The sequence below is a fragment of the Poromitra crassiceps genome (genome assembly GCF_964638095.1).
Source record: "Poromitra crassiceps genome assembly, chromosome: 18".
In the NCBI taxonomy this organism is placed as follows: Eukaryota; Metazoa; Chordata; class Actinopteri; order Beryciformes; family Melamphaidae; genus Poromitra; species Poromitra crassiceps.
This window is the reverse complement of record NC_139636.1, coordinates 8074084-8089173: the sequence shown is the minus strand read 5'-3', so window position 1 is coordinate 8089173 and position 15090 is coordinate 8074084. Positions and strand designations below refer to the sequence as shown.

General features: G+C 43.6%; 1 protein-coding gene across 1 annotated transcript; it reads right to left on the bottom strand.

Annotated features, from left to right (window-relative positions):
- Nucleotides 1-7224: 7224 nt before the first annotated feature.
- Nucleotides 7225-14788, bottom strand: tmem231 (transmembrane protein 231). Its single transcript, XM_083654899.1, has 7 exons — nucleotides 14622-14788; nucleotides 14294-14460; nucleotides 14009-14137; nucleotides 13770-13913; nucleotides 12480-12561; nucleotides 11362-11479; nucleotides 7225-8307 (listed from the first exon to the last, which is right to left on the bottom strand). Exons 1-7 carry the CDS (start codon nucleotides 14758-14760, stop codon nucleotides 8133-8135), a joined length of 954 nt encoding a protein of 317 aa, XP_083511025.1. The 5' UTR covers nucleotides 14761-14788; the 3' UTR covers nucleotides 7225-8132.
- Nucleotides 14789-15090: the final 302 nt, after the last annotated feature.

The following is a 15090-nucleotide window of genomic DNA, read 5'->3' as shown; positions in this document are numbered from 1 at the left end:
ACATTTCAGAGCCTTGTAATGTTTTACTTTTACTTGATTAAACAAGTTGAATCAGTACTTCTACTTCTTTTACCAGAGTATTTATTTAGACAAGTCACTGTACTTCTACTTAACCCATTGATACCTGATGCAGCATTTGTGTGTGTATCCCTTTAACGCGGTTCGCGGTCTTAAAGGGATACGCACACAAATGAGGGATATACACGCAAATGTTGCATCAGGTATCAATGGGTTAAAAGCAGTGGGCAGCCACAGTGCATCGCCTCTATTAAGGGTTTTGACAGGACGAGTTTCTGATACCTAACATTCCTAACTTGCATGTCTTTTGAATATTATATTCAAAACAGCACAAAGGTAATTCTATATTATAGAATTACCTTTGGGCTGTTACAAACAAAAGGCTAAAAACAGCTGGTCCCCTATCTTCCGCGCTGTCTTCCGCGCTGTCTCCACCCCTCCCCTTTGGAATTGGCCACAAATTGACTACTGCTGATACCAATACTAGTATTTTTGGATTGACTGTGCAGAACTGAAGTCAATGGGGAACTGGTTTTCTCTCAGGTTGTGCTGGCAACCTCCCTGTGTGTAATATGCAAGCCATTTACACCTGGTTTTTAAATGTGACCTGTATCCGGATAAGTTATCTGGATAATGGCGGCGTTTAAAAAACCCAGTGTAAATGGGGTGTAAAAGATCTGGACACAATGTGAGCCAGGCTACCCCCAGATGTGGTCAGGAAGATCTGACCACATCCGGATCACGATGCGTTTACACCTTGCATTAGCATGTGTTTTTCCTTATCCAGGTAACATCCAGATCACTTATCCGGATACACGTCACATTTAAAAACCAGCTGTAAATGGGGTACATCAAATTCCACCAGTGTACCTAGAGATGATGTCACAGAATTTTCATTTTTAGGTGAACTGTTCCTTTAAGGCAGGGTTGGGCAATTTATTTTCCTGGGGGGGCCACATGAGAAAACTGTATTGTCACCGGGGGGGATGGGGGGCACTTTTTTTCTTTATCATGCAGTAACCTCTAATTGTATCACTCGATTAAGTTGTAGAAAACATACCGTGCACTTATTCAGGAAGACGCACACTCACGACACACACGTTTTCAAAATAAAAAGCCAATTTAGGTCATCTCATTAGATTTGTCTAGCTTCGTAAGTAAAATGGTGTGGTTTGTCTTAGACCTCCCGGGCCAGACAGAACCATCATCCGGGCCGCATCTGCCCCCCCCCCCCCCGGGGCCGCATAATGCCCAGGTCTGCTTTAAGGCCTCCATTGGGAGACCATGGAGCGTACCATAATCTGACTGTGCTGCTGATTGAACAAGTCCCAACACGAGCTCCTCACCCCTCCTCACCCCACAGACCCTCAGGATACAAAGGCAAACAACAGACTCGATGACAGATCTTCTCCCACTCCTCCTCCCCTCTCCCCATCTCAGCATGCTCTCTCCTGCTGTCACTGTTACTACTTTTTCCATTCATGCATCTCTGTGCTTAAATGGTTCCAGTGTTGTCATAATCCTCAGATGCCTTTCTGCTTACATGCTGCTCATGTGCCTTGTGCAGCCAGAGGCCAAAGAAGTCCTCTCGTCTCTCTGATCCTCTCGCCCTTCCATCCACCTGCAATCCAGGTACAGTACACTGTCATGATCACTTTGTGGGAATAGATGCGACGTTAGAAAAACAAATAGAGTCCGCACACTGGATTTTAAAGGCTCCTGGTCAATTTATTTACATTTCGATCCCAAGGATCTTCGGCAGAATGAAAGCAGGAAGGAGGAGGAACACTCATATACAGTAGAGGACTCAATCCCATTGGTGGAGAGAACAGAGGGCAGGTGAAAACAGAAAACACTGATGCCAATCAAGAGACAGATAGACCAATTAGTGTAAACATTATGTGTCTAAATATAAGTATTGAGTGCTTAGACACATAATGTTTACACTAATTGGTCTATCTGTCTCTTGATTGGCATCAGTGTTTTCACCTGCCCTCTGTTCTCTCCACCAATGGGATTGAGTCCTCTACTGTATATGAGTGTTCCTCCTCCTTCCTGCTTTCATTCTGACGAAGATCCTTGGGATCGAAACGTAAATAAATTGACCAGGAGCCTTTAAAATCCAGTGTGCGGACTCTATTTGTTTTTCTAATTATTATTCATTTGTCCAGCACCTGACTTTTCGTAGATGTGCATGCTCTCCTGTTTTTTCAATAGATGCGACGTTGCCATATTTATACATGTCGCAAATCAATCAGTGGATAAACGGTGACCTGTCCTGCGGTTTGTGATCATCATCATCATCATCATCATCATCATTCTGTGATGTTATGTGTTACTATACTGTCTGTCCTGTTTTTCCAACATCAGGGACCATGTTGGAAAATGAGGGCTCTCACTTTTACATGTTATCCCTTGGATTGTTATCATCTTCCATATCCATGAATAAATGCAATCAATCAATCAATCAATCAATCAATCAATCAATCAATCAATCATCAGAAGGCAAACAGCCACCGATATGAACCACTTACTATGATACTGTGATACTTGATCTCATAAAGATTTATGTAAGCCTAAAAAGGTGGTAAACTTTATGCTGCCTGGTCTAAACTACCTCAGGTTGTTCCTCAGGTTGTTCAACAACCTACATAGATCACTTCAACAATGCTTTTTTTTTTTTTATATAGAACAATATACGAACAAGACAAACAGGCTCAGACACAGGAAAAGAAAGGGGGAAAAACATACATGCATAATTGACATTCAACAATACAACATAGTGCTATCAGCCATCTCTCCATCTGTAGAACAGAAAGATCATGGCCACTTCAACAATGCTTTGACTGATTTCCTAAGTCACACTTTCATGTGACATCATGCAAAGTCAAAAACATGCAAAGCTGAAAACAGTTGCTCACTTGAATGAGTCAACTCTTGAGGTCTTATCAGAAATGAACTGTACTAAAACAGTGAAAATCTGTTCCCATGGCCAATGGTTTTCTCTATGCAAACATAACTACCACTAAAGATGGGACACTATTGACACTATTGAAATCCAATGCATCGCAATTGAGAAAAATGTGACAAATATGAAAAATGTGACATCATGGGAAATAATATGAATAAAGGTGGTTTATACATTGAGTTCAGTTGAGTTACTTAGGCTAATTACCCCCATGCAACCCTGAATATAAGTAGCCCACCTGGAGTGTACATTTGGATGCCCTCCATGACCCCATGCTCGCTTCAAGCCTTTCTGTGGTGGGTACATGCATTGTGGTGCATTCATTGGCCCTCCAGGAGGTCCCACAGCAAAACGGATAGCTTGTCAATCAACTCCACGGCTGTTATCTCCCTGCTTACCGGGTAGACAGTTTGCACAAATCTAGTCCCATGGTCAAATGTCCCCCGTAACCATTTGGGTGCTAAAGAGCACCTTTATAACGGTTTATAACGGCACTAGCCTAACCATTTGCGTCATATAGCAAACCTTCCTTTTGGTTTAAGTTCACTGTGTAAAACGATTCAGAGGTCAAACATAAACAACAACTCATTACCATACTGGATCTGGTCAAATTGCGGGGGGTCTATTCGTTTGGGGAACCCGTTTTAGAAGCCCGGGGAAGCTCCAGTAGGCCACCAAACAAACCACAACTTATGTACAATTATTTATCCCGCGAAGTCTTTCGCCATTTCCATTAAGCTAACGTTAATAACTACGAAGTCTGTGGGGGTAGTTTTTTTCTGTTTTGTTTTGGGGGAAGTTAATTGGTATTCCCTCGCCGTAGGGGCTCACTGCGGTCCGCTGCTTCTCGGTCCCACATCAGAAACCCGACCCGAGTCCCCCAAGGAGGAGGAGGAGAAGAGGGAGACAACATGCATAGTACCGCTCCTGCCTGGCCGAATATCTCAAGTCCTCCTAAACAAAATGTTTAGCCACCTTACCTTCCGTCCGTCCGTGTTGCCTGGGCGACGGCCGCGGCAGCCAGCGGTGCTCTGTGTCCGGCGGGACAGCTCACGGTGAACGGTCCTCCTCCCCTCTGCTCTCACGGTGCTCGGCCAGCCGCTGCCTGCCTGCCTGTGTGTGTCGGTGTGTGTGTGTGTGTGTGTGTGTGTGTGTGTGTGTGTGTGTGTCTCTCTCTCTCTCTCTCCCACTGTCCGGCTGACTGTGCTGTGTTACAAAGCCAGCCGGGGGGAGGTTTGAGACGTGGCCAGTGGGTCTCTCCCTCCTGGCTGGCAGTGGGATGGGCGAGAGAGAGGGGGGAGGGAGACACACGCACGCACGCACACACACACACACACACACACACCGACACCCACCACACACACACAAACAACACACACACACACACACACACACAAACAACACACACACACACACACACACACACACACACACACACACACACACACACACACACACACACACACACACACACACACACACTTTTTCTCCTTCAAGCCCAATTAATGTATTTGCATTAATATTGTTGATATATAGTTAATATTGTTGGTTGTTTTTGAACTATAAAGAGAGGGAGAGTAAGGGGAAGGATCACACTGCCTTGCTGTGTCTCTGTGGCATCCGATAAGTGATCTATGGAGAAGTGGGCAGCCTGACAAATAAAGACAATACAGATTCCTCCCCCTGGGACAGAGTGGTGTCGCAAATTATATACCGTCTCGATGTCACTGATGATGGAGTTGGCCCCATATAGCCCCATAACCCAGGTCAGATTTAATATATTTTTTAATATACTATCACTCTCTTGGGCATTCTGTTATTGTGATACACTATGGGATTACATTATAATACAATTAAACTATTCCTCATTTTAAGGGGCCCAATATGTTATTTCCATTTTAGGGAACTTCATAGTTCATATAGTTCCCTAAAATGGAAATAACATACAGATAGGCTACATATAACATAAGATATGTATAACAACATAGCCTACATAACATTGAACTTCATAGTTCCCTAAAATAGAAATGACATACAGGAAATCTAAATCGGGGAATTTAAGATTATTTTTGAATGACGACCTATTGGTACTCTTTCAGTACAGTGACACCGTTGTCTAGATCAGAATGATTTTATTCTGACATGTTTACACATACAAGGAAATGGACTTGGTGTCGTTTCATTTCCTTGTTCCTTTTAGATGACACATGGTTATGTATGAAAGAAAGGAGTAGAATGGACCCCTCAGTTCATCCCCCCATCAGGCCTGGTGAATGAATGGAGGAAGAAAACAATTGATCACAAGATTCATCCCGGAGAAGAAGAAGAATGCACACTGGGAAAGGATGCAGCTGGTTCCTGTATGAGCCGGACTCATATCCTGCCTGCACCACTGAAGCTGTGGTCAGTGGCAACAGGAGGGAGGAGGGGAGGGGAGGGGAGAGGAGTGGGTGCTGGGTGACTTTGCCCCAGGCAGGGTGCTGCTGATGTGGGATCAGTTCCGTAACACCTGCGGTGACGTGACGGTGAGGTGTAAGAGCCGGGGAGCTGATGGTAAGCTGGTGCTTTGACACCCTCGGGAGGAACTTACACCCATGTGACAGGCCTAGTGCTCACTCTACCATCCCCGGTCCAATTTGCATTCCCCATGTTTGCTCCCTGAGGCGAGGATAAACAAATTCAATACTCTTCTCATCACAATATTTCATGCTTTCGTGAGAAACCGATTTCCCCATTTTGGGGTTGCGATGCGTTTTTCCTGGAACAGAATGAATAGATCTCTCTTTGCTTTTACTCGCCAGTCGAAAAACCCATTACACTCACCTTGGTAGTTAACACAGGATTGTTTTGTACTTATTCAACTGCCTTCGCACTGCTTTCTGCCCTTCACTCCACTGCTTATGACCAAAATGTCATCGAGCAGCTGCACTTTAAAGTTTAGGGTCTCTTTCTGCCAAATGGTTGAAATGTAAAATGCAAATGTGACTTTTAGAGTCAATTAAGAATTTTAAATTATAAGGTACTACAGTGAAGCAGAGTCGAGCAGACAGGGTGTGACCGTTACAGAGCAGTCTGGCTGGACCCGACCCGGCTGACTGAATGGTTTAAATGAGCTAATGCACTGGTGCTGGTCCAGAACTGGAGAAGACAGAATTTGTGTGCCATCCTACGGCTGGAAGAGGTCAAACACGTTCTATACACACACACACACACACACACTAGAGTATAGAAATTGTATACGGATAGTTAGACAGGCAGACAAACAACTATAGACATGTACACAAACAGACAGAAGGCTCTCTTGGGACACAGCGAGTCAGAGCAAAATGAAAACAAAAAAGGATTCTCCTTCCCCAAACAAACCCCTCAACAATTCCTCATGACGGCCTGATGCGTTACAGGCTGTCATGCATGTATCATGTGTACGCTTTGACATACGGCCAGGTTCTCTTCCCAGGACTTAACAAATGAGGTGGTCGTGGTGAGGAAGTCCCTACTGAAAAACACTTCATAACTTACCCTCAAACACAGAACCTGTCAACAAGTCAGTCAATGGCCTTGAGCAAGGCTCTTAACCCCAACCGCTGCTCAGAGGAGCTGATCAGTGGCCAGCAGATCAGACTGTGGTTGTACTGGTCAGCTTCCAGGTATTAATGTGTGTGTGAATGTGAACAGGCAGGGAGCTCCTGAAAAAGACAGCCTTGCTCTCAGTGAGACTCCCCCTGTATAAATACAAGTTAAACAATAAAAAATAAATGGGGTGTCCGTTTTTATGGCCAGGTATGCTATGGATGCCGATGAGCATCTTAGATGAGGTTAGGGGTAACTGTAATCAGTCACATATTAACAAGGACTTAAGGATGACTGAGCATGTACAGTACAAATGTCCTCAACAGGGTACTTTTCCATAACTGCAATGAAATACGCAAATGGAATCTTGCCAGTCCTGTGCTGACATTCAAATGTGTCTCTTTACAGTATCAAAGTACTCAGGAAGGTTTCAAAGATCAAAGTAAAGGGAACATGTAAAAGAACTAGAAGAACGAAGCAGAAAATGATGTACAAATGTATAAAAATGTATTCATCGTAACCTAAAGCTATGTACATTACAAAAGAGTATAGGTGGGGGGGGGGGGGGGGGGGGGGACATTGACACGGTCACAATCTGTCACAATCAAAGATGCAAATAATCTAAATTCAGAAATGTTTTTTCTATAAAAGAGCCAGGTGCAGAACAGGCTGAAGGAAGTGTACTTTTGAGGGCAAAGAATAGTGCGGCCGGCCTCTCTACTGGAGGGTCTGGGTGAATACCTGTCCTTGAAAATGTAAGGTCACACATGTATGTATCTGTGTGTTATATCAGTAACCAATGTGAATGTGAATGAGGGCTAAGCTCAAGTCTGGGCCTCCCGCCGGACAAAGCTTGTAAAAAGGTGGCCCCCCTCACTCAATTCCTGGAAGCCTATTGGATCAGATCATGATTATGTTATTTGATCCTATAGCCTGATATTGCTGTTTGACTTCAGACTACACCAAATACATAGAAAACTGTCTGATGGCATTCATTCATTTCTGACTCGGGGAAGTTGAGAAAACCAGTAAAATTCCCCCGAAACTACTGTATCTCTGAACTATCTTTAACCAAATCACACACATTTAGGCTATTCTATGTGATATGCTTTTGATAAGTAATTGATCTGATCTACTGAGGACACAGATGATTTTGGTGTGTTCTCATCGCTTAACAGGGAAGTTGATTGCTTTTATTATCTTATCTGTCCTTATCTTGTCTGTCCTTATCAAATTCAAATTTGTTTTATTGGCATGAATGCCACAACAACAATATTGCCAAAGCATTGTGGATTTATTGCCTAATTAATCAAATAGTGTCCTTATCTGTCTTGTTCTTGTTCCCTCATGACATGAGCAGAAAACTGTTTGGTATGTTGGCTCAAAGTGTCGTACCAGAATAACTGGGAGATAACAGAATATGAGACGATCTCTCCCACCCCTTTTCCTCCTATGTCTTACAACAAAGCAGCCATTAAGCTGGTAGAGCAGTGTGTTGTGCTCGTCTGACCATTGAAATAATGGTTAGACGCTGCAGTGCTCTCGTATACAAGTCAACGCATTGCCTTCCGCCGCATCAGGAGAGGTGTGGCTTTCCCAGTGGGATGGGTATGGTGGGTAGGACCTGGTTCTGGAAAACAAAGGTCTGGATGCGCTTAAAGACCCAGAGGAAGATGAGCAGAACACTGACGTACTGGATCCAGGCAAACTTGATGGTCTCCCAGAACCCGGGGCGATAGGTGGAGGAGGGGCTGTTAAGGCAAAAACCGTGGGGGTAAATGTTGTGGGCATTGACTGTTGTGGGTTAGATCTGTATATGTTGTGGGTTAGATCTGTATACAGTATGTTGTGGGTTAGATCTGTATATGTTGTGGGTTAGATCTGTATATGTTGTGGGTTAGATCTGCATATGTTGTGGGTTAGATCTAGTTTTTATTTTTTTTTATTTTGGTAAATTATAAACTGAGTTAGTAATTTATCTTTTAATGGAGTTGTATTAGTTTTAAATTATGTTCCCACTTGCACTTCTTTGTTACACGTATTTACGTTGTCTGTCTTGTCTCCATGGGGACCACAATGGAAATAAGCCTTCGGGCTTTGTTGTGTTTTTATCCTCGGTGATATGTTGTCTTATGTCCTGTTTTTATCACCAAATAAAGTCAATCAATCAATCAATACAGTATGTTGTGGGTTAGATCTGTATATGTTGTGGGCATTGACTGTATATGTTGTGGGTTAGATCTGTATACTATACAGTATGTTGTGGGTTAGATCTGTATATGTTGTGGGTTAGATCTGTATACAGTATGTTGTTGGTTAGATCTGTATATGTTGTGGGCATTGACTGTATATGTTGTGGGTTAGATCTGTATATGTTGTGGGCATTGACTGTATATGTTGTGGTTTAGATCTGTATATGTTGTGGGTTAGATCTGTATATGTTGTGGGCATTGACTGTATATGTTGTGGGTTAGATCTGTATACTATACAGTATGTTGTGGGTTAGATCTGTATATGTTGTGGGTTAGATCTGTATACAGTATGTTGTTGGTTAGATCTGTATATGTTGTGGGCATTGACTGTATATGTTGTGGGTTAGATCTGTATATGTTGTGGGCATTGACTGTATATGTTGTGGTTTAGATCTGTATATGTTGTGGGTTAGATCTGTATATGTTGGGGGCATTGACTGTATATGTTGTGGGTTAGATCTGTATATGTTGTGGGCATTGACTGTATATGTTGTGGGTTAGATCTGCATGTTATGGGTTAGATCTGTATACAGTATGTTGTTGGTTAGATCTGTATGTTGTGGGTTAGATCTGTATACAGTATGTTGTTGGTTAGATCTGCATGTTGTGGGTTAGATCTGTATACAGTATGTTGTTGGTTAGATCTGTATGTTGTGGGTTAGATCTGTATACAGTATGTTGTTGGTTAGATCTGTATGTTGTGGGTTAGATCTGTATACAGTATGTTGTTGGTTAGATCTGTATGTTGTGGGCATTGACTGTATATGTTGTGGTTTAGATCTGTATATGTTGTGGGTTAGATCTGTATATGTTGTGGGCATTGACTGTATATGTTGTGGGTTAGATCTGTATAAGTTCTGGACATTGACTGTATATGTTGTGGGTCAGATCTGTATATTGTGGGCATAGAGACACTGCGGAGCACGTCATCATTCAGAAACGACGCCCAAAACGGGGGAAAACACAAACTCCCATCCAATCCTGGTGTTCTACTATGTCGCGTGCATGGTCGGGTGTTGCACACAAAGATCATATATAAGGAAGATGAACACTCCAACTAACTTCATTGACAGCAACATCCACATTTTTCTTCTCGCCAATTCTCAATGGCTTCCTTGTTTTCCTCGGGAGTACAAACAAACTTTAACTGGCAATTTTTTACATTTGTTGTCTGCGCAGCCCACCACACATTAACGGCTTTTAGCTACGTTTAATTCAAGGAAAATGACGCTGGTGTGTGGAAGTGAACGGAGCTTTTTCCCCCGTGATGGGCGTGGCCTATTTCATGCAGTGTCTCTATTGGCTGTATATGATGCGAGTTAGATCTGTCTGCATCTTTTTTCAGTCCTGTCATTCGGTCCATCGAGGAAACGTCTGCTTAGTAGCTTCTTAAAGTGCTAGGCGTTGCAAGCTTAGGAAAACGGATACATCTCGATGCAATGTAGATGCTTAATTTTTTAACTATGTAATAATATCACAGTGGAAAACTGTTCTTGTTTGGGTTGATTTTGAACTTGAGCGCCACATCCTGCAGGTCACGCCCATCAAATACTTGCTGGGTAACATTGAGTTGTTGTGTTTTACTCATCAGATGAAGTAGCCTACGGGCGGGAGACTTAAATATCTTCTTTGTTTGATAGACTTCCCACGTGACAAGACGGTGATGTGTGGGGAGGTGGCCAAATTCCACAGCGCCTCCCTGAGGCAGTTGCCTCCCTCAAATACACCGACGTTGAACATATTCAATTCTCCAGACTAACAACTTTGCATAAGACTGTAGCCGCAACATTTCTTCTATCTTCCGACAGCTATCTATTAAAACAGCTTCATTTTGAACTGATATCAGAAAGATTTATAGGTCCCTGATTTCACCAAAAACAATGCAGGTATAGCAGCTATCCTACAGCCACCATCTCAACTTTCACTGGGTTTTCCCTGTTGGCCGCAGGCTGTCGTATTACCGTCTATTCAATGTCTAAATGTTCGCCATCGTTATTAATGCCACCAATTCATGTGCCAGATTAACAATATCAAGTGTAAGGACAAGCACCATATTGAATTGCAGGACAAAGACTGTGGGAAATGTTGAGGAGCGCATTTAAAGCGTAGTTTTTCCTTAGACAATATTATTCATTTATTCACAATGAACAAAGCTTATTTATCTATCCGTGTATCTAGCAATCGACTTATTTATTCACGTATTCATTCATGTGCTTGTTTGAAGACACTAGTCATTTTAAAGGTATGACAGGCTCAGGCATAATTCAGTATGGTGGTGATTCTGGAGGTTTTTGATGCTCTTGTTGTTGTAGAAATGTCACTTTATATACAGAAATAGTCCATTAAGCATCAGACCTGCTTTCCCCACTCCTCCTAACGCCTAAAATAACACAAAGACTGTGTTCAGATAATGGCCAGGTGATGGAAGACAGTTGCGATACTTACTGACAGCAGTCTAACAAATAATCCGGTTTCTAATTTTGAAAGATCTTAGTTTGAGATGAAATCTTCAACGCACGCACACGCTCCACACGCTTACTGTGTATACTGTACATCAAAGGATATCTAATGACCTCCATAGGGTAGCGGAGCTCCACGTTGAGCTGGAAGGGCGAGCCGGCCGCTCGTCCCACGGTCCAGACTGGGCTGGGACAGGACAGAACTGTGGTCACTGTGGGAGGGAAGAAGAGGGAGATGAGTGACAACATTAAGGGAGTAGGGTGAGGTGTCTGCTGTTTGGGCGGACCAAGGCCATGTTCACATTACAGGCAAATCTGATTTGCTGATAAAGTCATTAATCCTCATTCTCTTGATTGGTTTCCCAAATCTGATTTGGGAGTGTGTCCGCACTGCCACAAATCTGATTCTCAAGTCGGATCTGTGTGTCCAGACCTAAACAGTCTATCTGCATGGGTTGCTATGGTAACGACGTGGGCGTCAGTAAATACGTACTTTGGTGACGTGGTTTTCCTGCGCAGAAGCATTTGATCATGAGTTGCGAGTAACGTTCAAATCAGATTTGGTGGATCTGCGCGTCCGCACTCAAGTCACATCAGTCGAAAGCAGATTGGAAACTACCTCCATATTATGTGGTTTGGGACAAGTGACACAAATCAGACTTGGAGCATCCAGACTCATAAAACCAATCTGGATAAAGTCATTAATAGGTCACTAAAGTTCACAAATCAGATTTGGCCTCCTAGTCTGAAAATGGCCTAAGAGACGAACCATGTGCATACAACGCCGCGGGTTCAAATCCACTAGGTGGCTGTTGGTTCATTTCTATGGTAATTTTTCAGGCTGTAGTTCTGTGGTGTTTACCATCCTGTTCAAATGTCAATGAGCTTTGGACTTGTTGTGACCACTTTTCCTCTTTGCTGATACAGTTTGTCTGGCATAAGTTGTCATACGTTCCCGGACGTTTCCCCCTTGCAGCAGCTTAAAGTTTGCCTTGAAAACTCATAGTCCGCAACGGTAATAATAAGACAGAAAACCATTAAACTAAACCTAAAATGAGCTATACAACTGTCGTGGTGAGCATTACTTGCATTGGACGACCATCAATGTATAGTATGGCGTTTCATTCAATGTTTTGTCAGCCAGGTTATACTCAACTGACAACCGACAGTGCAGATCTTGAACAAACAAAGTCAAAGCAGATGTCAACTTACAGTTTCTGTCCTGGTAGGCGCCGATGATGTTGACCAGATCGTACGCACTGGCAAAGGGGCTGGAGCCGTCAATCACTGACACCTGAGCCGCAGAGAGAGAAAAATAACATTTCCTTTAGAAATATTATCATCATCAATGCATTGTGATCAAAGGTGTTGTTGTAGAATGGAATAAAACAGCATCAATCTTTTTGATCTCAAGTGGTTTTCTTCAAGTGGTTCACTGTTTACCTTTTGGCTGTTTTATTCCATTCAAGATTCAAGATTCAAGATTCAAGATCCAAGATTTTTATTGTCACTCCATGGTACAAGTATCACGTGTGAAATTCTTGTGCTGAGGACTCCGTTTACAACATAGTACAAATGTGACAGGGCATATGAGTGCAAAAACAACAAGAGACACAACAAGTGTCTCATTCTCCTATTATTTCATTCTACTAGTATTATACACAAATATTTACATTTGTCACTAGCATGACTGAGGGCTAAATAACATGGGCATTTGCTTGGTTGTGCACCGCACCGGTGATATAACTGAACACTTACGGTAGTTAGTTATCCTTTATTTATCCCCTTGGGGAAATTCATTCTCTGCATTTGACCCATCCTCTACTAGGAACCTTCCTAGAACTAGGAGCAGTGGGTGCCCGGGGACCAACTCCAGTTCTTTTGCCATTGCCTTGGTCAGGGGCACTGACAGGAGCATTAACCCTAACATACATCATGTCTTTGATGGTGGGAGGAAACCCACATGCAAACTCCACACAGAAAGGACCTGGGATGGACCGGGGTTCGATCCCGGGACCTTCTCGCTGTGAGGCAACAGTGCTAACTACTGAGCCGTCCAAAGCAGTGAACGCAGATTAGTGACAAGTTATTTTAAACCTATGACATTTGCTTTATCCCATACACCTAGTGTTTAGGTAAGAGGTTTGGGGGACGGGGGGTGTAACATGAATGTGAAGACAAATGGTCAAAATCTTCCTCAAACACCAGAATGTGTGTATAGACACATACGGTATATAGATCTATATATAGATCTATATATGAGTGTATAGACATACATGCATTCATTGATTTTCTCTACCCACTTATTCCTTTGAGTCAGGGGGTGCTGGAGGCTATCCCAACATACATTGAGTGAAACACTGAACAGTCCATCAGATAAACAGGCACTCACATTGAAACCTATGGGCAATTTAGAGTCTCCAACACAGAGAGAGAGCATGCAAAAATCCACATGTATTGGAATGTAAAAGAGAAAAAGAGAGAGTGGCGCTGCTGTCTCACATTGTAAACGTTGTAGAGTCCGCGGTGAGGCAGGGGGGTCCTCTGCTGCAGCCTCAGGTCTCCGCTGATGAACAGCTGGGCACCGGGCACAGAGGACGAGTGCTGCACGTAGGCCAGGCTCTGCATCACCACCGTGGACATCCTCTGGAGAATGGTGGAAGGACAGAAGCTGCATCTGTGGCCTATATACAGTATAGCAGTGCTTAGGGAGTCTGGGTAGTGCAGCAGAAAATACATACAAAGAGCTGGTAGCTGAAGGTGAGCAGCAGCTGGATGCCGTACAGCTGTTCCTCGGGCTTCAGAGGGAGCTGCAGTCGGAAAATGAGGCGGTCTAACTTCCCGTCCTGGTTCTGGTCTTCCTCTCTCACCTGTGGAGCACATCGCCATCAAGGAAACAGTGTAATTTGTCAACCTGTTAGCTAGTTGATCAAATCAGCACAGAGGTATACTGTAGGTGGCTGGTTAGCCTCGAGTTAGTGCGGTATGTATACACTTCTGTAGAAGCCAATAGAATCCATTCTTACAGAGACAGCGGGGATCCGGAGGTTGGCCCCCTGCATGTTGTTAAAATGTGGAAAAGTGCTCCAGGCAACATAGTCTCCCTTGGTGCTGGTCGCTGCGACCAGGAGTGTCTGGTACTGGAACCTCACCACAGGCTGCTCCTCATAGGTGCTCCTCTTTATCCAGAAACCTAAAATAGAATGAATCCCTTTAAACAGCGAGCAAGGTTCTCTGGTGCTCTAAACAGTAGCGTTTCTATATGGCATGCAATGTTATTTAGCCTATGTTGTATGTATTCAACTGCAATGGCAACAGCAGCAGCGGCCACACAACAAGTTTGACATGATGTACCTTGGCTCCTGTAAGCGACCAGCAGAGGTGGGATGTATGTCAGGCACAAAACCGCCCCCAGAAACAGAGTGGCTTTCGTGCAAACACTTGTTTTGTACCGAATCAAAGCCGGGTGAGAATAGACGTCATAGAAAGCCATAACAAAACAGACTTGGGGTAGAAAAGGATGCTTTTGGTCCTTCCTAGTCAGTCAGCTAGGAAGCAAGCTAGCATGGATGCTAACTGAGTCCTTGTCACCACCGGTAGCGACGCGTGGTCACAGTCACACACTACAGAGTGAAGAAATACGAGCTAACTCGGACGGAGTAACCGCCATCTATTAGCGTGGGAAAATATCGCGTATGAGAGGCTAATTAAGACAACAAAGGTGTTTGTTATGCTAGTTACGTTAGCTAGTTACTGTAGCCGCCATGTTTCGGATACTTCCTGTCTGCTTAGCGTCTCACGGTTACCATGGCTGCCACTGGTA